At 37.7% G+C, this 23,625-nt stretch overlaps 1 protein-coding gene across 2 annotated transcripts; it reads left to right on the plus strand.

Moving 5' to 3' along the window:
• Positions 1-8,505: 8,505 nt before the first annotated feature.
• Positions 8,506-23,455, plus strand: LOC128207394 (F-box only protein 6-like). Of its 2 annotated transcripts, none has more exons than XM_052910275.1 (6): positions 8,506-8,605; positions 11,724-11,855; positions 12,228-12,332; positions 12,565-12,691; positions 19,967-20,123; positions 21,491-23,449. In XM_052910275.1, the coding sequence occupies exons 2-6, from the start codon at positions 11,753-11,755 to the stop codon at positions 21,665-21,667; spliced, it is 669 nt and encodes a 222-aa protein (XP_052766235.1). In that variant the 5' UTR covers positions 8,506-8,605; positions 11,724-11,752; the 3' UTR covers positions 21,668-23,449. The 2 variants fall into 2 exon arrangements, with proteins under 2 accessions (XP_052766235.1, XP_052766236.1); XM_052910276.1 differs by having other exon boundaries at positions 8,544-8,605; positions 11,736-11,855; positions 21,491-23,455.
• The last annotated feature ends 170 nt before the right edge of the window (positions 23,456-23,625 follow it).

The following is a 23,625-nucleotide window of genomic DNA, read 5'->3' on the forward strand; positions in this document are numbered from 1 at the left end:
TTTTTTTGTCAACAGTCTTTAATCACTGGTAAGCAGATATTTACGCAATATTTTCCAATTCCATGACAAAAAAAGAAAAGAAAGGGAAAACGGTAAATCTGTGAGAGGGCAGCTTTAAACCTGATGTCTGCAACCCGGTGTTAATCAATCTCCAACGCAGTGTTCTCAATAATTTACATTTCATTTACCAAAATAACGTTTTTTTTCTATTGACACGGGATTTTCATGTTGTGTGCTCAAACACCTTAGCAATGTATATTCATGTGTTCGTTCATTATGCTCAGACCAGAGTTTCCCCAGATCAATGGCCTATGTGAGGTTGAAGTGATTCCAAATTCCTACCACTCTGGCAATATTCATGTTAATTGAACATAAACTCGTGAATGCCTCGAACATGAGCCATCACAGCATATTGAGGCATAAGGCAATGCTCACATGTTAATGTGCTCAAACCAGACTTTTCCGAATACAATGGTATATTTGAGGTTGAAGAGATTCCAAATGCCGACCACTCTAGCATAGTGGCAAAAGCCATGATAATTTTAAGCAAACGTATCAATGCCTAGAACATGAGCCATGAAAGAGTATTATTATTATCTATAGTTCACATTATAGGCCCTGAACCTAGTTATCATTACACTTTCTGTTAAGGACCTCTTAGTCGAATAATCGGGTCAGTCCGTCCCAAAAATGGCTTTTGCAGCAGCAAAGTTCAATTTTCGAGCTCTATTATCGGCTATTCAGTACAACAGCTCCAGCGAAATAAATTGATCATAAAGTAGGCATCGTGGCCTAGTTCATCCCTACACTTATCGTTATGTCCCCTAGGTAAAATTTTTGGGTCAGTTTGTCCCTATCCCGCATAGCCTGCCTAAAATCCTAGGGTATTCACATGTGCCATCACCTAGGGCCAGGTCTCGGCTACACAGTGACATAGGTCCCTATGGTCCCCTTGCTCGTTTCTGCGAGAACGAGCCTTACATGTATGGTAGGGGTCAGTAGGGCTTATATTGCCCATATACGCACAATGTTGGGCTAAGGACGGGGCCAGACTAAAATCCTCGTAGTATTAACAGTTTCCCCGAATGTATCACACCGCCAGGTAACCCTTGGATACAGTGCCATTGGTCCCCTTGCTCGTTTTTAAGGCATCCGCACCATAACAGTGTCTGATAATGGGCCAAATTGGCATGGGGGATCGAGTTCATGTCCCTATCCCGCATAGCCTGCCTAAAATCCTAGGGTATTCACATGTGCCATCACCTAGGGCCAGGTCTCGGCTACACAGTGACATAGGTCCCTATGGTCCCCTTGCTCGTTTCTGCGAGAACGAGCCTTACATGTATGGTAGGGGTCAGTAGGGCTTATATTGCCCATATACGCACAATGTTGGGCTAAGGACGGGGCCAGACTAAAATCCTCGTAGTATTAACAGTTTCCCCGAATGTATCACACCGCCAGGTAACCCTTGGATACAGTGCCATTGGTCCCCTTGCTCGTTTTTAAGGCATCCGCACCATAACAGTGTCTGAATATGGGCCAAATTGGCATGGGGGATCGAGTTCATGTCCCTATCCCGCATAGCCTGCCTAAAATCCTAGGGTATTCACATGTGCCATCACCTAGGGCCAGGTCTCGGCTACACAGTGACATAGGTCCCTATGGTCCCCTTGCTCGTTTCTGCGAGAACGAGCCTTACATGTATGGTAGGGGTCAGTAGGGCTTATATTGCCCATATACGCACAATGTTGGGCTAAGGACGGGGCCAGACTAAAATCCTCGTAGTATTAACAGTTTCCCCGAATGTATCACACCGCCAGGTAACCCTTGGATACAGTGCCATTGGTCCCCTTGCTCGTTTTTAAGGCATCCGCACCATAACAGTGTCTGAATATGGGCCAAATTGGCATGGGGGATCGAGTTCATGTCCCTATCCCGCATAGCCTGCCTAAAATCCTAGGGTATTCACATGTGCCATCACCTAGGGCCAGGTCTCGGCTACACAGTGACATAGGTCCCTATGGTCCCCTTGCTCGTTTCTGCGAGAACGAGCCTTACATGTATGGTAGGGGTCAGTAGGGCTTATATTGCCCATATACGCACAATGTTGGGCTAAGGACGGGGCCAGACTAAAATCCTCGTAGTATTAACAGTTTCCCCGAATGTATCACACCGCCAGGTAACCCTTGGATACAGTGCCATTGGTCCCCTTGCTCGTTTTTAAGGCATCCGCACCATAACAGTGTCTGAATATGGGCCAAATTGGCATGGGGGATCGAGTTCATGTCCCTATCCCGCATAGCCTGCCTAAAATCCTAGGGTATTCACATGTGCCATCACCTAGGGCCAGGTCTCGGCTACACAGTGACATAGGTCCCTATGGTCCCCTTGCTCGTTTCTGCGAGAACGAGCCTTACATGTATGGTAGGGGTCAGTAGGGCTTATATTGCCCATATACGCACAATGTTGGGCTAAGGACGGGGCCAGACTAAAATCCTCGTAGTATTAACAGTTTCCCCGAATGTATCACACCGCCAGGTAACCCTTGGATACAGTGCCATTGGTCCCCTTGCTCGTTTTTAAGGCATCCGCACCATAACAGTGTCTGAATATGGGCCAAATTGGCATGGGGGATCGAGTTCATGTCCCTATCCCGCATAGCCTGCCTAAAATCCTAGGGTATTCACATGTGCCATCACCTAGGGCCAGGTCTCGGCTACACAGTGACATAGGTCCCTATGGTCCCCTTGCTCGTTTCTGCGAGAACGAGCCTTACATGTATGGTAGGGGTCAGTAGGGCTTATATTGCCCATATACGCACAATGTTGGGCTAAGGACGGGGCCAGACTAAAATCCTCGTAGTATTAACAGTTTCCCCGAATGTATCACACCGCCAGGTAACCCTTGGATACAGTGCCATTGGTCCCCTTGCTCGTTTTTAAGGCATCCGCACCATAACAGTGTCTGAATAATGGGCCAAATTGGCATGGGGGATCGAGTTCATGTCCCTATCCCGCATAGCCTGCCTAAAATCCTAGGGTATTCACATGTGCCATCACCTAGGGCCAGGTCTCGGCTACACAGTGACATAGGTCCCTATGGTCCCCTTGCTCGTTTCTGCGAGAACGAGCCTTACATGTATGGTAGGGGTCAGTAGGGCTTATATTGCCCATATACGCACAATGTTGGGCTAAGGACGGGGCCAGACTAAAATCCTCGTAGTATTAACAGTTTCCCCGAATGTATCACACCGCCAGGTAACCCTTGGATACAGTGCCATTGGTCCCCTTGCTCGTTTTTAAGGCATCCGCACCATAACAGTGTCTGAATATGGGCCAAATTGGCATGGGGGATCGAGTTCATGTCCCTATCCCGCATAGCCTGCCTAAAATCCTAGGGTATTCACATGTGCCATCACCTAGGGCCAGGTCTCGGCTACACAGTGACATAGGTCCCTATGGTCCCCTTGCTCGTTTCTGCGAGAACGAGCCTTACATGTATGGTAGGGGTCAGTAGGGCTTATATTGCCCATATACGCACAATGTTGGGCTAAGGACGGGGCCAGACTAAAATCCTCGTAGTATTAACAGTTTCCCCGAATGTATCACACCGCCAGGTAACCCTTGGATACAGTGCCATTGGTCCCCTTGCTCGTTTTTAAGGCATCCGCACCATAACAGTGTCTGAATATGGGCCAAATTGGCATGGGGGATCGAGTTCATGTCCCTATCCCGCATAGCCTGCCTAAAATCCTAGGGTATTCACATGTGCCATCACCTAGGGCCAGGTCTCGGCTACACAGTGACATAGGTCCCTATGGTCCCCTTGCTCGTTTCTGCGAGAACGAGCCTTACATGTATGGTAGGGGTCAGTAGGACTTATATTGCCCATATACGCACAATGTTGGGCTAAGGACGGGGCCAGACTAAAATCCTCGTAGTATTAACAGTTTCCCCGAATGTATCACACCGCCAGGTAACCCTTGGATACAGTGCCATTGGTCCCCTTGCTCGTTTTTAAGGCATCCGCACCATAACAGTGTCTGAATATGGGCCAAATTGGCATGGGGGATCGAGTTCATGTCCCTATCCCGCATAGCCTGCCTAAAATCCTAGGGTATTCACATGTGCCATCACCTAGGGCCAGGTCTCGGCTACACAGTGACATAGGTCCCTATGGTCCCCTTGCTCGTTTCTGCGAGAACGAGCCTTACATGTATGGTAGGGGTCAGTAGGGCTTATATTGCCCATATACGCACAATGTTGGGCTAAGGACGGGGCCAGACTAAAATCCTCGTAGTATTAACAGTTTCCCCGAATGTATCACACCGCCAGGTAACCCTTGGATACAGTGCCATTGGTCCCCTTGCTCGTTTTTAAGGCATCCGCACCATAACAGTGTCTGAATATGGGCCAAATTGGCATGGGGGATCGAGTTCATGTCCCTATCCCGCATAGCCTGCCTAAAATCCTAGGGTATTCACATGTGCCATCACCTAGGGCCAGGTCTCGGCTACACAGTGACATAGGTCCCTATGGTCCCCTTGCTCGTTTCTGCGAGAACGAGCCTTACATGTTTCCTCGAGATTAATGCTCTTATTGTATTGATTTTGATGGTGATACGGTGCTAGCACCGCATACCCGCGGTGATATGGTGATACGGTGCTACGGTGCTAACTTCACGCACATGAAAAAAAAGAACACAATAAAAACCATAACGTGTCTTTAACAATCACTATAAAATGAAAAATGAAAAAAATATCCCGCTGAAACACTCATAGCATTACCAAGAAGACCACAGTGGTATTTCTGTGTTCATCTAAGCCACTGTCATTTATAGAATTAAATGTTTATATTAATATATAATAAAAGTAGTAAGACGGACTGCTTTTGTAAAATGTCCCTATCACGCAAAACACTTGAGTCTCACTCACACATGTGAATTCATAAATACTTTCACTCGAAAATGTCGCTTACAGAGGATAAACTCATTGAGTGTGAGTGAGAGTGGTTGTTCTGAATTCGACCCTATGTATAGACAAGATCTCGCTGGCAAGGTGGTCATAAAGGGAGAGATTTAGCTGGTTTGAATAGGACGAAAAGTGAGAGAGTATCCACTTTAGCAACATCGATAGCTACTAATGCTAATGTGCAGACAATCGCAAATTCATGATAGCTTTGAAACACGCATTACGGATTAAGATTACGTTTTTTTTTTATCTCATTCAATATTTGGCTTTTGGTTGTTAGTGACACACCACAAGCCTTCTGGATAGAAGAAAAAAGAAGAGATATGCCCAGCGAACGATACGCTATGAGGATGTTATTAGGTTGGACGATCAGGTAAGTTGTCTAAACATTTGAATGTCGGTGTGCATTTTAAACAAGCCGATTTATTACAGTAAATACACAATATCTGGTCTACAGACCTTCCGGACGCAGCTGACGCTAAACGGGAAATGTCCCAGGAAGACCGACGAGCGTTGGGTATAGTGATGCAGACAACACCTTAAGAGGGCGGACATTACAACATTAGACTCCCTTGGTCATGCAAAACGATTGTACAAAATAAAGACAGGGGTAAAAATAAAAGAATTTGGTACCTCTCGCATTATCCAGTTTTAAGACCACGTTATCCAGGACAGGAAAAAGTAATATTTGACTGAGCTGCAAAGTACAAAGGTATGTAACTGAATGATCGTCTGCTTCAAGGTTCCGATTTGGTAAACAGAATAGTCAGAGCACTTATGCGTTTCAGAGAGGAAAGGGCTGCGTTTGTGGCAGATATTGAAGCTTTTTTTCCACCAAGTGCGATTGAAGGATGAAGACTGCCAATCACTTAGATTTCCATGGTATGCCATAGGAAACTTAACTCAACAGCCTGAATGCCAACGGATGCAAGTGCGATTGTTTTGGCGCAATTTCCTCGCCTAGCTGCGCATCGTAATAAGAAGAGCGGTAGTAACCTCGACAGTGGAGAGGACCTTCTTTGATTCATTGTAGTAAATACACAACAAGGTAAAGGCAGTATTGTATTTTAAGCATCTCAGAAAAATGCTCCGTCGAGGTGGTTCAGACTTACAAAGTGGATTTCGAATGCCAAGAAGTTACTGATTCAGTCCCACCGGAAGAGCTAGCAAATCCGTCTGTAACTGTCAGAAGTTGACAGCGTATTCGAAAGAACATTCGGTGTTCATTTGAACATCCGATCGATACTTTCTATTTTTGCCGTACATCTACAAGAAAATGCACCTATACGAAGAATTTTAACCGAAGCGAGCTTCTTATACGACACTGTGTACATATATGTTCATGATCACACCGTATGCAGTGCGCATGCCAAGAACCTTACAGAACTGAATATCAAAACAGTATTCGTAGTAAGTTACGTATTAAGAAAACAAAACAACAAAAACATTGCTACAAAAATTTAAGGACTTTGTGAAACCTAAGGAAAACCCTGTTTCTGCGCGATACAAATTTTACCAGGAAGTTCAAAACGACTCAATTTGTAGCACGATTAATAATAAATGTCAAGGAGTGTGATTTCGGTCCAGAATGAACTGACGAAATGATCAGGGACAGAATAGTGTTTTGATGCACGTTAGACAAGGTGAGGCAGAGGCTGATTGAAAAGGGTAGTGATTTTACCCCCGAAACACACAGGTAATGTGTAGCAAACGAACGCCAAGCAAGCCTAAATCATGGCAAGAAGAAGCAGCGATGGAAGTCGAATGCTCCAGATACAACCTGGAGACAGAGGATTCTCCAACAGTGTGCCAGTTACGGATAGCGAAAGTGGGTAACAAGTATTAAAAACTAAATCATTTCGCGAAAATGTGCAAAACAAACGCTGACAGCAAAAGTGTCAATTTTGTGGAAGACGATGACAGTTGCTCAAGAGAGTACAGTAGCTCCAGTGACTCAGAATTCTACATTCACACTGTATAGCTTTAAATTTACTTTTTGACATGAGAAGCTTTTATTCGGCCCCATTAATGTAAAAATAAACGCTTGAATTGGCACAGGCAGTCAGGTGAACAGTAATATAACTAACCTTAATACTGAGACAAATTGCACGAGTCCCTGTTACCCTCAGATGCTAAATTGTCTCATACACAGGTGATCAGCTCACGGTTCATGGTAAAGCCAGCATGCGGTGCGCGAGCAAAGAAAACAAACACAATTCCAATTTTACATAATAGCCGAAATAAACGCCCCCGCATTGACTAAGCTCAAAACAACGTATGTTCTCGGTCCCATACAACTGTCATATGCGGTTACAAACGAAACAAAGTTTCGCAGTAGTAAGACGCAATCATATCTAAATCTGGCGACATTTTCGGGAATCTCGAACTTTGAGGCCACATGTTCGATACTTTTGCAAGACAATGTCACACCCGTAGTCTACCCACTTCCTAAAGTACCCATGCCATTGCAGAAAAAAACTCAAGGCAGAACTTAAGTCAATGGACGATCAAAGTATCATATCCAAGGTCATCAAGCACACAGACTGGGTGAATGCGTTTATATGTGTTGATAAACCAAACTCGGGAAAAGCTTCGAATAAGGCAGTCAATGATTACATCATAATATCATAAATAGAGCGAAATGTTTTAGCGTGCTGGATGCGACGAAAGCAGAGGAGTCGTCACTACTTACAACACCTTTCGGTCGATATGCCATCGGATATCTGATCATCGCATTACATTTTAAATATAAAAAAATGTAAGAGGTACTCGAGGGGCTACTAGCATTGCATCGATTGTAAACGATGTCTTCATCACAGACAACCTAGTTGTAGGACAATCGGAAGTGATCGAGCTATTTCGGTCATATGGTCTGTGAAAAAGACAACGAAAAAAAAGACGCGATAGTTAATATGAAAACCACAGAATCACGCCATGAAGTAGAAACACTCATGGTATGGTGACCTACTAACCAAGTCCAAATCACGCAAATTCCGATGCGTAGTTTGTGGAAGTAAGCACATTAGCACAAAGGTTAATTTAATTTATTCAATTAATTTCGTGTTTTGGCACTTATGTTGTTTTATCGAAAAGCATAAACTATTATTCACAATTTGTCCGTGAATGACACTTAGCCTAATTACTAGCACAACTTGAACATAATCGTTTTGATCAAAAGGTATTTCTAATATACCGAGCTGGTTAGACAGTGAATATTTTTTTCTGATAACTCGTTTCACCCGTGAACTTATTTATATAATATGTCGTTTTGGTAGATGGGGGTATTACATCAACACGGTTCTTTACCACCAATTTTAAGTAAAGGTGAATGAAAATTGTTATGTTTCATTAAAATTTTACCATAAATACTTCCTCATTGAAAATCGCAAACATGTGTCCTTAACGTAGTATGATTCATTGAAAGAATTATGCGGGGAAATAAATTGGTAATTGGACCCATTGTTTTGATAATTTGGCCGGAAGATACATTTTACAGATTTAGGTTTTGATTGGCTGGCGGCTGAGAGGGTTTCAGGGCGAAAGTATATTGTGTCAGTTAGTTAAGTGCGAATGAAAAGACATTAATATAATTATGTTGAGTTTCTGTTTATAAATTGGAATGCGAACCAGTGTTTCGTAAGTTATATTTTTGTTACATGTTAGCTTTTAATAAAATTAATTTATATTAATTAAGTTGCGGCAATGTTTGATGGCTAGACAACTTCAGATTTTTTGTTTGTTTGTTTGTAATTTTTAGTTTTTTTGAATGTCATAAAAGTGTTTTGTGAACCTATATTTGTTATGCTTATGGCATTATTTGGATTTTGATTGTGCTTATGATGTATGTGCCTTGGTTATTGTGGATAACCGTTTCTATACGTACAATTGCGTTACATTGTGACCCATATTACCTGCTACCGCATTTGGTCTTTTAATTAGCCACGTTGCAGTCGTATGCAAGTCACGAACAAGTACAAAAATATTATGAATTTTAATGCGGACTGTTGACATAGGAATATTTTAAAATTTTAATAGAGTCAAAAATAGAATCCATTCCATACAAGAGCGTGAAACTAATATTGACGATCGATTACAACAAACCACCAAAACTAAATTCTTAAACGTTGATTGGTGACTGGCAAAGACGATGAAGTAGAGTAGTAGTGACGACGAAGGAAATTGTAACTACATCAATGGGAGTGCCGCTGATGGAAACGGGGAAATAAGTTTTTCGATCATGGCTCTCAAAATAATGATAAGAGAGCAACTGATAGAAAGTAAACATCGACATAAGTGGTAAGAGCAACGGTGGGAACGCCGCCAACAGAAACGGGAGTTGAGTTGTTATTACGGCCATGACTTATAAAACAATGATGGGATAAAACTAAAAGCGACAGGTAAATAAACATCGACAAAAGTGGTAACAACAACGACGGTAAGGGTAACAATAACTACTCGGGTATAAACTATGGTTATGCGAGACTTGAAAACAACGGCAAGAGGAAAAGTCGACACCGACAGAGTACGTTAATGTCAACGTAATTAATGAAAAGGAAATACATGCAGTAGGGATCAGAATTTATAAAGCAGGTTGAAACTGGAAATACTGATGGCGAGACATGTGTAATTGGTGATAAGAGTAACAAAGGCAATATGGGTGTAAGCAACAGTGGGTTTAGTGGTAACAACAGCGGCAGGATCGCAAGTAACGGTGATAAAAGCGGAAGTGTGACAGGAGTGTAATCAATAGCAAGTGGAGGGCAACAACGGCATTTCAACGTAGAACCACAACATACAATAATCATAAAAAATTGAAGTCAGAATTCCGAACACAATTTTAAGAAACCAAACAAAGACATACTTATGTTAGATAAACATCCTTGTATATTCAAATGTATTCTAGCATTCTCTTAGAATTTGTTATAGAAATGATAAACGTTTATTATAAGACTTTCCTTTTTTAAACACATACTTGTTCATTCATTTAAAACCCTGGATGGGCGGAATATAATAATTGATTCGTCTACACATCCGTCTGTCCACCAGTCTGTCCCCCCGGTTTCCGATCAATAACAAGAACGCTTAAGCCTAGGTAAAGAAGATTTTAGCAAATATATGTCACGTTTTTTATATTTTTTAATAATGTTTTCTTTGTTTTGTACCCAGTTTTAGTACAATGATGCTTTTCATTATGAAACCTATGATCACACAGATTCAAACATTTTATTTGTTAAGGCAGACTGTGTTCGATGTTCATAGTTTCAAACAATAACTGCATCATATCTTTAAAAAGTGTTTGCATTAGGTACTCTGAATTGTATTCCTTTGTATGCAGATAAAGTCAGGTCCTTAATCATAAAAGAACTTGGGGTTTACCTATTACTATTATAAGTTTCCTAAGTTAATGCAGTCTTTGATAAAATTTACAATTTACGTTTTTACTTTATTCGGGATTGTTCGGATAAGAGTGTGGTTGTGTACACAAACTGGTTTAACCCCTAGTTAATTTACATTTTACTGACCATTCCAAGGCGGTACCTAACAATCCTTGATAAACACACCTAGTTTTTATATAGTATATAATTATGTACTGAGGGATACATAGAGGGATTTCATGGTAATAATCCATATCATGGTCGTAACTTTGTCAATTTCAATCAGATTTGGATCCAACTTCACTGGATTGTATGCGTCACACATACTGTTATTGTTAGCAAGGCCATACTTAAAGGTCAGTTGAGCACTATATTGGTTTCATAGTAATAATTTGTGTCTGAGCTGTAGCATTGTCAATTTCAATTGGATTTTAATCAGATCTTTCGAAATGATTGAGCAGAATTGAAGTACTCATGCTTCCGCATCAAATTTCAAGGTCAAACTATGTGGTCATTTACCTGAAAGGTATTATTGAAAGAACTTATGTCTCAACTGTTACTTTGATAATTCCTGTGGGAGTATGATCAACAGTGTGCATAACATTATTGCTCTTACTTCAAGGTCAAGGTCACACTTAATGGTAAAAGGAGAATGAAAGGGATTTCTTAGGACTAATTTGTGTCCAATTTGTAAGAACTTCGTCACTTTTTATCAGATTTGATTAAACTTCACGTAATTGTAGAACAGCACAAACAACAAAACATATATACTTTCACAACAAAGGTCAATGTCACACTCCGTAGTCGATGGAGCCAGATAGGGATTCATGTCTCAGCTGTAACCATATCTCAGAAAGTATGTAAAAAATCAACCAGTTCATGTTCATCTATACAACATACATTCATATAATACAAACGGCTATCACTTCAGCATGACCGGCTCGGGGGCATTTCACTTGTGTGCATGACAGCCTTCTTTATTATATAAAAAATATGCTTGTGGCAAACAAATCTTAAAAAATATTACTTCTATTCACTTGTCAAAATATGATTCATTACATTATACAATTGTAATTATCGTTGCTTCCTTAATTATGTTACAGTTTATTTTTTATTTTTGAAATGTTATACACTGTATAACCATAAGGCGTTTAGTTAATCCGCCATTTTGTTAACATACTGTTATTATATCGGGTAGGCTTGCAAAGTGCAGCAATCAATGACTCTGTATCGCCTGCGACCCCCCCCCCCCACACACACACACATTAAACTGCTAAAACAGCGTCAGGGAATCAACGACTAGGTCTTCATGGCCCTTTTGTTTGAGTTGTTTTAAAAGGCACTTTCATTTTCTATTTCTATTTATATCTCCATTTCAGTTATCTTTACAGTGTAGCGTGGACAAACTATGGACGTGGAATCATCTAGTGACTATTTGGATCAGATTCCAAACACTTGTGATGACATTTGGTCTGAAAGAAATTTGATAAAGAATCCAGATGCATCCATAGGCAAGCATAGGTTTCATTATATTAAACATTAATGAAAATAGTTACTAGTATTTAGAAACTCAATATTGCAAATTAATTTTAGTTACCACATGGCATGTGTGTCATAGTTTTACCGTGTGGATTCATCTTGTTTATTAAATAAGAAAACTATTTAGATAATTCGCTGTTAAAATCATATCATTAAAATGATTGAAAGGGTTATGACATTATTTTTGGTAATCTTAAGTCTGTACATACAAGTATAATTATATATGTCATATCAATGTATTTCAAACAAATCTGGCGGCCCGCGTATTTAGGATTGATATTTTAAATTAATCCAAAGGGTTACACGGTCTTCTAAGTTACTGAAATATTAAAAATGTATTAAAGGAATGATGGAATGGGAAGTAGTCGGAAATGGTGGGGATGGCTGGAGTGTGGAGACCGAGCCAATTGGCTCCGACCCTGTCTCAGACTTCAACAATGAATGCAAAGGTTCTTTACTTTCAACAATTCAAAAACCATTATTGGATGACAATAACATTTTAGCAGACAAATTATGTGGTTGATGAATTCAATTTGGACTACTAGCAAAATGAAAATTAGTTTTGTATTTCTTTTATTAGGTTGAAAAATAGCAGTAAAATTAAATACGATAAACTATGATTGCATTGCTTTGACTGATAGCTGTCTTGTGTTCATTTGTCATGTCATTTGCTCCGCACAGGTTCGGTCGGATGCTGGGCAACCTCATACAGAGAATGTGCCAAGTACCAGGTGGTGGACCTAATGGCCGCAGGCTGCTGTAAATATGTATTGGACCACGTCCGGCCAGCTATACATGTGTCCGAGTGGTCAGTCATCACATCCATTGTACCAGAAGTCTGATTTTTGTTGGAATGTAACATTTAGTTCAATAATTTGGTTCCCTGCCTTCTGAAAACTTTAATTATATTATAATATTTATAAAATGTTTATAAAAAGGGCCAAGAAGGGCTGCCTGGCTTTACTCTCTCAACTTCCTTAAGGGGCTTCCTGATTGCAAAAGTGGTAGGGAACAAAAACAAAAACACTTTCATGCATCCTTTGCAAATTTTTTGATGAAATAAGTGGTTAAAGTAAGCAGATTGTACGAAAGAATCTTTGATCAGATTTTGGATCAAAAAGCATTTGCATTTTGTACGGAAAAGTTTGGAGCATATATATATATATATATATATGCTCCAGACTACCCACTACTATTACTACTTGTATCAACGAAGTGTTGTGGTTTCTTAATATAACGATATATTTCAATGTAAGAAAAATATTTACTATAACAGTCAAAATAATGAAATAAATTCATTTTCTGATTAAATTATGGTAAATATCTTTCTTTAAATAGAAGCAATGACAACAAAGCCACAATACATAAAATTGGGTCTTGAATATTTTGACACAAAAAAACATAAACATTGTGTAGAAATATGTAAACAAAATGCAACATTGGATAAAATCGTCTTTCGTAAGATGTTCTCAACACCTTATTACACCTACACATGTTGCGAAGGTTGTTTGTATTATGTTTGCTAAATATTGAAACCAAAATTATTAAAAAAACAACGTTGGCACTGTGGGTGGCCCTTAATCATTTAAGATTTTGCATCATATGTTCTTACTGTTACATACAATGGTAAACCGGATACAAGATACAAGAATCTTTATTTAAAGTAAGGTATATGACAACAAGAAACATTAGCTGATTGAGCGATTCTCTGACAGGAATAGCAAACATACATAGCAAACAATGAACTGGTGACCTGGTAATAGAACATAGTTAAATTGGTTACATATTAAAAAATATTAGAAAAAGAATATTAACAAAAGCCATATTTAATTATATTCATGCATACAATTACAAAAGTAAGATGGATAAGAGCACTCTATTCAATGAAACAGCAACTTGTTTTCCCCCAGCTGTACGCCCAGTCTTCTTTCAAGAGTATCAATTAAGGATAATTATAGTATACACGTTAAACAGCATAGTTGTAAGCAGCATTATGTACATGGGAATTACAGCATGGTATAGTGATGTGTAGTTGATAAAAGGATCTTATAAGTCTCTTTTACTTTAGCTTGCTAGAACAACACACACGAAAGTATTGCTAGGAGGTACTTAAGACAAAGGATAATATATAATCAATGAAACACATCGTAATTCTCAATTTCTTCTTATTTAAAAGTTACAAAAGATTATTTGCACATTGAGCATTTACAAGAGCGATCAGTCCAGGTGCATAATAGCCTTAAATTATAGGTAGTTTGCCATCTTTGCCAGCAAGGATATTTTTGGGTGGAATCAGATCTATTTTCCAGTGTTTTTTTTTGGCTTCCGTAGAAAACAATTGAGCAACATTTTTTTCTTCTTTTTTTTACCTATCAATATATTTTCCAATATTTTTCATCGGTGACCGGGATGAAATGAAAATCAGCTGACAGTTAGCAATTTTCCTCTATTTAGTCAATACAAGGATGTTTGATTTTAAACTGAGTACCAGATATTCCAAACCTTTCCGCTTTATTGAGGTAAAATTTTATTTGCCACCAGCTTTTGATCAGAAACCAACTTTCCTATGTTGTCTTTGAGTATTATTAGGTTATCCGATTTAGTTGTAGGTTTCTGTGAGAAAAAAGGTATTTGTCGCCTAAAAATCTTTAGATTTGGTTTCTCCACTACACCGTTATTGGAAATAAACAGCGATAAATTCTCTTTTGACCTTGGTCTTAAGATTTCTGAAATTTGTGTCGCTTAACCAGTTTGCCATGTTCTTAATTCTGTTATAGGTGTTTTCTGTTTTTGTAGAGTCTTATAAATAAGTCTTATAATACGTTTACTGTATCTAGAGTTCATAAAAGGTGGGGGTTTCCTTTTTGTGAAGTCTTGAACTCGTGAAATCATGAATTTGTGAAGTTGGAATCGTTACTTTGTGAAAAGGAAATAATGAAACCTGCACAATTCCGGTTTATTGCCTAAGTTACGCTACCTGGACACACTGTCAACTGCGCTGTTTGCATATTTGTTTTCTTCGGAAGCCCAGTTGAGTCTGCCTTGTGGAGCTACCTGTATACATGGAAATTGACATTGTGCTTTTCATATCCGTTTAGGAACATTCTCGCATAATGACATATTTGCACAACCGTTTTGCGCATAATGACACTGCAGACTGCACTGCCTTGTTATCCGAGATAGTGAGATTTTCTCTTCCACGAATGAACATCAAGTTGTAGACCTGCAACGCTGCCAGAAGTCCCTCTACTTCTTTCTGGCGACGTAGAAGTCAATATTGTGCCTTAAGCGGGCGAGGGCGAAAGGCAATGAGAGTCGAATATTGCAACAGTTCGAAGCTGTTCGTTTGGAAATTAACAACATTAAACCAGATATTAATCGATTATCTACAAACATCAATGATTTTAATTCGGACCAAGAAACTCCACTGAGATATATAAAGACGGAATTGTCCGAGATGAAAGACACCCAAGAGACTAAATGGTTGGATATTTACCAAGTAGCTAGCGACGTTGGTAGGATCGATTACCGAATCATGGATATAGAGATGAGACTCGAGAATTGTGAGCGGGTATCAATAAAAGTCAATTAACGCATAATTAACCTGCCCGTTTATGATACATTTAATATAATTTGTTAAAGGCCGTGTCCTAAAAGCTGCATGGATAAACAATATAAATGTTAAACCTATTGGTCAGCCACAGGAAGGCAGGCAACTGCTCACCATAATTACTTTCAGACACGGTGGAGACGAGTTTGCTGTTTTCGAAGGTCGATAAAGGCTAAGGGATTTGAATATACGAGTTGGCAATGACTTAACTCTAAAACGGCGTAAAACGTAAATAAACGTAAAGGCACACGTTCGGAATTGATATTTATTTAAAGGCCAATTGGAATTAGTTGGACGTACTTAATCAGACGATATGGTATTCAAACCGAGAAACTTCAGAAAGGCGGTTTGTAAAACTAACGACACGAGCGAAAAAGTGGTTCTAAATGATAGCCTCCATGAAAACGACATTGCAATGATCAATTCTGATGCAGTGCATGATATAAGTGACGTGAAGAATGATACTGCCCCTCCATCAAGTACAGAACAATGGGGACACGGCCGAGGCCAAACAAACTTTGACTTACTATTTCTATCATTGCATGTAGATGGTCTTTCTTATCATTATCTTTGACAACAATTTATTGAGTTATTCAGAAAACTTATCCGTTTTTTTTTTGCATTTCTTGAAACGTTGATAGAAAACGAAAATGAGCTTCCAGGCTTTTCTGAGTCTTTTAAAACTAATTTGTGCCCGGCAATAAGGCGTTGTACATAAGGAAGAGCTAGTGAAGGTCTTGTAAAGAGTGAACTATCAAAGTATGTTCATAGGATGCATTAATGTTGTGACTTTGCAGTTTTTTTTTATCAACATTGATAAATGTATACAACATTGTGATAATGATCTTCAACCATATGAATCAACAAATTACACGAACAAAACTATGATAGGCATATTGGAACTGTTTTAGCAGAAAATGACTTGAGTATCGACAAAAAAATTAATGCAGCTGGGAATTCAAATCGTATATTATATTAAATAGTAATAGATTGCCAGTGAAGTGTTTTATTGCATAGATAATTAAGATTTTCAAGAGTAAAGGAACTAAGTTTACCTGCTAAATTGAAATCACCACGCGATCTACTTGCAGCGTAGTTAAATGTAAAGATATCGGACATTGTAATCCGTCTATATACATCCGAGGTTGTTATCGATGGAAAATTGCCGAGGTATTCCGAATGTTGATTTATGTGTTCCGATTTAGTTGTATTTAACCTCTGTCGTTCGTTACTTCCCTTTGTTTTATTACGCCGATACAGTTAATACACAGAGATTTTTCAGAATGACTTGTAGGTTATACACTGTAACATTGTTTTCCTTAGTCACTTTAATTATAATTAGATAGCAGAGATAAGAATAACATCCTAAAAACAGCAATTAAACGGCGTTTCAGTTAAATCAAACGCCACATTGATTGATTTCGTCATTGTTTTAGACGCTTATTAGAAAGTTAGATATTGTGGAATAGTCAATATTGTACATGTTAGGGAATGCATTTGGTAAAAAATAACTCTATAAGAATAAGTCAGAAAGTTTAGTAATGTTATTAGTTTTGAAAATTACATTTTATTTAGCTTTGTAATTCGAGATATTAAAGGATCTAATGGTCATTTTGAATCGAAATTAGAGAAAATTATTAAGTTAAAAGGTTATATCCATAAGATCGTGCTGAAATGGGCTCGTTCTTAGATAAATATTATAATGCTTGAATTTATTGTGAGCATAGCGGGTCCGTGATCTACTGGTAACACACTTGACTCTCAATCAAGGAGTCGCAATTTCGATTCCCCGCTGCACCTCAAAAATACTAATTGTTTTCCGGGAGGGACGTTATATGTTGGTCCCGTGTGACAGAACTATACACTGGTGAACATTAAAGAATTTTGGGTTACACTATGCTCCAAAAACCTAAAATGACTTACAATCTTATCGGAGCACTTGTCAAATTGGCAAGGCCCGAGTGCGAGTATAAATAAGCTTACACACCACCATCGTGAGCAGTTAGTCCGAGTTGAAACTCTAATGGAGTAGAATCGAGCCAGTTTGTTGTGTGTAGATGGCTAGAAGGAGTTTGATGAGTCAACATGTCTACGGCAAAGGTAACTAGTTGTATTCAGGGAACTCCTCTCATTCATTGCAATAGTGCAGGGGTTTTTATGAAGACACTAGTTTCTGAAGCGAATACCTTGGACATTGATCCTTGTAATAAATATATCTGAAAACTGCCTTGTTGTCACAACCATTAGGTTTTGATATACATTACTTGATACCAGGTTGTAGTGATGCTTCGTGCTGTGTAATTGTTGTATTACTGTTTGGTGCAGTAATGATGAGTTTGAAAGCTGCAACTTATTATATTAGAATCGAAAGTTGACATCGACTAAGTGAAGAGAGACCCATATAGTTTGGCAATTTTTGTAAACTTAAGGAAATGTAAATCGACTAGTCGTGTTAGTATAAAAGGTTGAAATACTCTTGATATGTAAAATAAGTTTATTTATCTTTTATCAGCTAAAATATATCATATTTTAAAGAATAACAATAGTTGGAAATGGTTAATACTTAATGAAGTAGTTGTTAGAAAGGATCATTTATTTATAAATTTACGTATAAAAGCAGTTCGTTTTATAATACACCGCTTTGAATGCATTTTAAACAGTAGCTAGATATTTCGATTATAAAGTTTAAAAAACGTTTGCAAGAACGTTTCTTATATTATGTTGTAGTTCATCAGTGAAGTTAACATCAAATAATTATAAGTAAACGAGTAGTCTTACATGTTTTGGTGACAGAGGTCGGGATTGTTTTAGTTGTTGAAAGAAGTTTGTTATATACTTAATCGAAAATTTGTCGAAATTACTTGGCCTTTATTCTTGGATGATCGAATAAGAAATCAGACCTTAGTCCTGTATTATTACTAAATATACATTTTTGTTTTCATACAATATAACTTTAAACCAATATATTTTTACAACGATTGTGAAACAAGTTTTAACAACATGTTATCAATAACTCACGTTGGCACGAGGTTACGCGAGAGTGTTGTCTTGTGTTGTGGGGGAAACCGGAGTACCCGGGGGAAACCCACTTGTCCGGCTTGGTGACCACAAACATAACTCACATGCGCACCGGACAACAACAATATAATATTCAACTCTAAGAGGGGAGATATTTTGAAATAAAAAAAAAATAGTAATAAATAATTTTGAAATTAGATCAACACAGTGGATTATATTCACCGATGATTTTTGTATTTCTCTTAAAAGAATTCGTCTTAAGGTTGGAAGAAAATGGAGAAAGGGGAATACATTTTTTCTTGATTGGAGAGAAATTGTTTCATTAGTGTTTGCGGACGATTCGGTCTTATCCTTAGATGCAGTTGTCGGATAATAGAGGCTTTTAAATGTGCTTAAATAAATAACTGAATATATTATTCTTACATTAAATAAAGACAAAACAAAAGTAATGGTATATAAAAACGGCGCTAATCTGTCAAGGCATGATCATTTATAGGGAAGGTATTATGGGGAAGACCAACTTGTGACTGTTAATGGGTTTGAATACGTTGGTGTATACTTTTTAAGCCACCTTTCACTATATAAATGTCTAGTCAACAAGCATATAAAGAAAACTTATATTAGTAGCACTACTCTCAAAATAATATAAACTCAGTTAACCACCCAATTCAGCGTATTTCAAAATATTTGTCTATTCTTTTGTACGGCAGTGAAATATGGGGAACGGAAAAACGGACGTCTGTGGAAATTATCCAAAATCATGCACGTACAGGTGTGTGCCGATTGAGAACAATTCCCCTTTAACAGATTTGCGGTTAATTGGGTGTTAAAATATTGGGTTAAATTCTCAATATGCCGATTGACAGTTATGTGATGTTGGTTTATCAAATGTTCATAGCGCTCCATGACGCCGACCAAAATAATTGAGCATCTCTTGTGAAGATCACTTTGAAGTATTTGAGGTACAGAAATGTAAGGATTGAGCAAAAAGTTAACAATGAAAACAGTTTTATATTAGCAGTGGTAAGAGGCTTAGGGTCCATTGACTGAAAGAGTACGTAAGCTATGTTAAGATCCTCCGATCCTAAGTCTGATACGCAAACCAGTTGGCCATCGTAACCTATCCCTGCCGCTTGAATTGATCAGTCTTTAAAAATGACCCTGCACACTACTGGTGTACAGCTAGCATCAAGCATGTAACCTTACATGTGCATATATACAGGATACAAATGTCAATCAGCATATTATAGATGATTTCTTCTTTAACCGTTGATTCTAAATAAGGATATATGCTTCTCTGAGAGTATAACATTTTGCAATTGTATATTAACAGTAGCCCAATAGTTCTAGAAGATATAACACTCATTACAGGTATGCTTATCAGCTTGTCTGCATTCTGTTAGCCAGAACAATACGCCAAGTGTCTTAGAAAATATAACACCATGGTATCTGCAGGTATTCTGCTCGGCGTGACTGTGGGGCAGTGTACAAGATGACGGTAGTACTCATGCCAGAAAAGACTGAGGAGTTTTGGACAGCTTCTACAGAAAATACAAACACCACATACTCTTTCGATGACACTTTACTCGCTGGCAGTGGAGACTGGTTCCAGGTATGAATAGTTGTATGTCCGTCTAGCACCACTAAAAGGTCCTTCTTGTGATTAATGATCAAACACGAGTTCTTAAATAAGTGGATTTAAAGCATTCTTTATAGGAAATATGTTGCATTAGTATTAACTATTATGTGGTCAGCAATTTGTTGTGAACATTATTTTATGGAAGTTGTTCTGTTCAGGGAACAGTAATATAACTAAGCGTTGAAATGGAAACATTAATAAACAATCTGATCTACTTGATGACCTTTTAAATACTTATGTCTTTTTTGAGTTTGAAATACTTGTGTATTTTTTGAGTTTGAAAATATTCACTTGAAGATATAATAATGATGATCTCAACTGTCCGCTGCATTAACTGACTAGCATTTATGACACTTATACCATTTTGTTTGAAGTGCTCTTATTCCCCTACTCTGAAGCAAATATGAATGTTTGACATTTGCTTCAATAACTATTTTCCGATATTAAAATACTGTTTTCAACATCGTTTTCGATTGAGGTAAGCTTTTGAGTCCGCGAATGGTTGCTGATGATGTAAAAGACGCTTCATAAGTGTTTTTATTATACATTTCGTGTTTGTGTTTTGTTTTTATCCTGGAGGAAATTCGGCAGTATTTACATATGTACACTATTGTTTTAATTTACTTACATTGTGTTTTCCTCCAAATTGTACGATGATACTTTCATTACTAGAACATATGAACACATAGTTTTAAACCTTGCTAAGATGTTTTTCTTTTAGTGACTTGAATACTTTAGAGCAAGCACTGTTGCTCCGGTGTCATTCATTCATTTGCAGGCGATGTTTGCATCCTGACGCAGTGTACTTGAAATTACCTTCTGAGTTTTTTTGTTTGTTTTGTTTTTTACTTTTTTGTTCATTGTTAACAAGTTGATGTTCGTGGTGATGAGACTTATATTTTTAATTTTAATATAATTGATAAATGTGTGAGGTTATGACCATTCAAACTAATCTACGCTCCTAATAGACTCGTGTTTACGTGAATTCGTGTATCACTGAATGTTCCAAGGTGGTAATCCCATTATTTATCGATGAATCTTATTTAATGAGTGTGTGGTCTGTGTGTGGTGTTTATACGTCTGTGTCTCAAGTTTATTGTCGTTTTGGCCCTGTTCCTTATGCTTCTAATCAGGGTGTTTATTTAATTGCGACTACTGGGCTTGTCCCTGCAGTTTTCATTGTATTATTTTCACATAATAATAGCTGATATAATAAACATATTAATCTCTGACTGCTTATTCAAAAACATCCTTTTGGGGAATTTTTAATTGTTTACAACCTTTACCAAGTTATACAAGTTTGTATCTTCTTATGGATTACTTTCTGTCTCTCCATTCAGGCCAAGTATACGTTCAAGGATTACCCCATGGGTATACGGTATGTGGGTTTCTACCACAATGGCAAAGACACGAAATTCTGGGCAGGGAATTTTGGCGCCAAAATGACCCTCGCATCGGTGATATTGGACTTCAAACATGTTGCTGGTCCGGCAGAGAGCAGAGATATTGATGTCTAGAATAAAGAAGAAAGGGAATTCGTTTTGTTTTCTATCATAGTTTAGTCTGAATATTGAGTCAATAGTTATGTGACAGTAGTTTAGTGTGGACCACGGGATTTTTGCAAAACATTAAAATAATACCAGCTGAAATTAAACATCTTAGAATTCTGATAACAGCCCAACTAATTAATATTCAAAGTTTATAAAGCCCGGAAAACATTTAACCAGGGCAGGGCTTGTGTGCTGTGCTAAATTCGACCTCTGGAAAGTTTAAAGCACCACTAATACAACTATTTGAGGTTATGTAATGTGGTCTTCAACTAGAGTGGTATATCAATAATTTTAGAACAGCATACATCAAATATTACTTGCAGTTTTTATTCTGTTATTTGAGTATGTATGGGGATGAATGAGCATTATTTTGTCAAATAGAATGAATCAAACATTTATGATACATATTTGATTTTCATTCATAAATATTGCAAATGCAGTCAAGTGAAAGAACAAAGATGTAAACAGCACCAATGATGCTACAACAACAACAACAACAACAACAACACTGACCTTTATTGGATATAACGGCGATTTTTATATCACAACAACCAAGAAAACAGTATCAGCTGACATGGCGAGGAATCCAAATGAGATTTTGGAAAATTGTGGTTTTCAACGCAATATGTTTTAAAACAAGTATAGTCAGTCTAACAGTCTACGGAGAGTTATAAATGAATAATTAAACTATTAAATTGAAAAAAGAGGACAGCGGTATATCATATACTCAGCACATTTTGGAAATATTGGAAAACATACCGTTGTCTTTAAGACATACTGAAATCAAAATTGATTTTCAACATACAATAAACAATTGTCTTTGTTATCAATGGTAGTTGCTCTTTTTTAAACTCCACGTCGTTGATTTTATGTAAAATATATTTCATGAAAACAATTAGAAAATTGCAAATGATACTGTACGTGTTATAACTCTCAAAATGGCGTTGAATGGCTGAATTTTACCTTTTATGAGTTGGCACTGTTTCATTCGTTTGCAAGTTATGCCTGTGTCTGAAATTACTTCATCTATTTATGTTAGTTTTACTTTATTCTTCATTGCCTCAAGTTGATGTTGGCTTATTAATTTTGTAATTTTTGATAAAAGTTGGGACAAGTAAGAGGTTATGTGCATATAAACTAGTTCAAGCAGCAGTTAACGTGTGTTCAACTCGTGTTTCACTGACCGTTTATAGGGGGTAGTCCCTACATTTATTGACAACACTATTTTCATGCGTGCGTGGTCTCGGGTAAGGGTACGTTTGTGTTCCTCGCTTAGTGTCGTTTAGGCCCTTACTTTTCCCCTCTAAACGAGATTTCATTCCTTTGGTTAAAAACGAGGGTTGTCCAAACACAATTGCGTATGGTTATGTCGTCGTACCATACTTCTTTTCCCAATTCCTTTTAAAGTATTTTTCGTTTGCTGCGACTTCGGTCCATTCTAATTCTGAAGATGGTGTTAATGTTGTTTGAAGTGTATATCATATCAAAGCTTGATGTGTTTTTTTAAATAAAAAAAAATACAACAACAAAAAACTGTGTTATTTCTGCTGTCAATGTTTAATTACCATAATGAACATCATCTGTATCAATTGAACATTTGTACTTGAAAAATTCTTAAAATTATGATTAAAATTATCATGAACCAAAAGAGCATCTCTTACCACCTGTATATTTGTTCTTCTCTGCGATTATAATAAAACCTATTATTTCTAAAATCAATGATAACTGTGTATTGTAATGATGACATGAAATGTATGCTTTCAAATTGGCTTATTCTCATAATATCTTTCTTGTCTGTGTTGTTGTATTCTGATGATAACATGAAATTGATGCTTTCAAATTAGCTTATTCTCAATATATCTTTATTTGTCTGTATTGTTGTATGTATGTTCACAAATACAGTTATTAAATCATTTTCAGGTTGA

This window comes from Mya arenaria, chromosome 11 (genome assembly GCF_026914265.1).
Source record: "Mya arenaria isolate MELC-2E11 chromosome 11, ASM2691426v1".
NCBI classification, from domain to species: domain Eukaryota; kingdom Metazoa; phylum Mollusca; class Bivalvia; order Myida; family Myidae; genus Mya; species Mya arenaria.

Excerpts from the sequence above, each read along its gene's own strand:
- LOC128207394 (XM_052910275.1), top strand. The coding sequence starts at position 11,753 with ATGGACGTGGAATCATCTAGTGACTATTTGGATCAGATTCCAAACACT. Across the intron at positions 11,856-12,227 it reads GAATCCAGATGCATCCATAG|GAATGATGGAATGGGAAGTA; the intron begins GCAAGCATAGGT and ends AATGTATTAAAG. Across the intron at positions 20,124-21,490 it reads GCAGTGGAGACTGGTTCCAG|GCCAAGTATACGTTCAAGGA; the intron begins GTATGAATAGTT and ends CTCTCCATTCAG.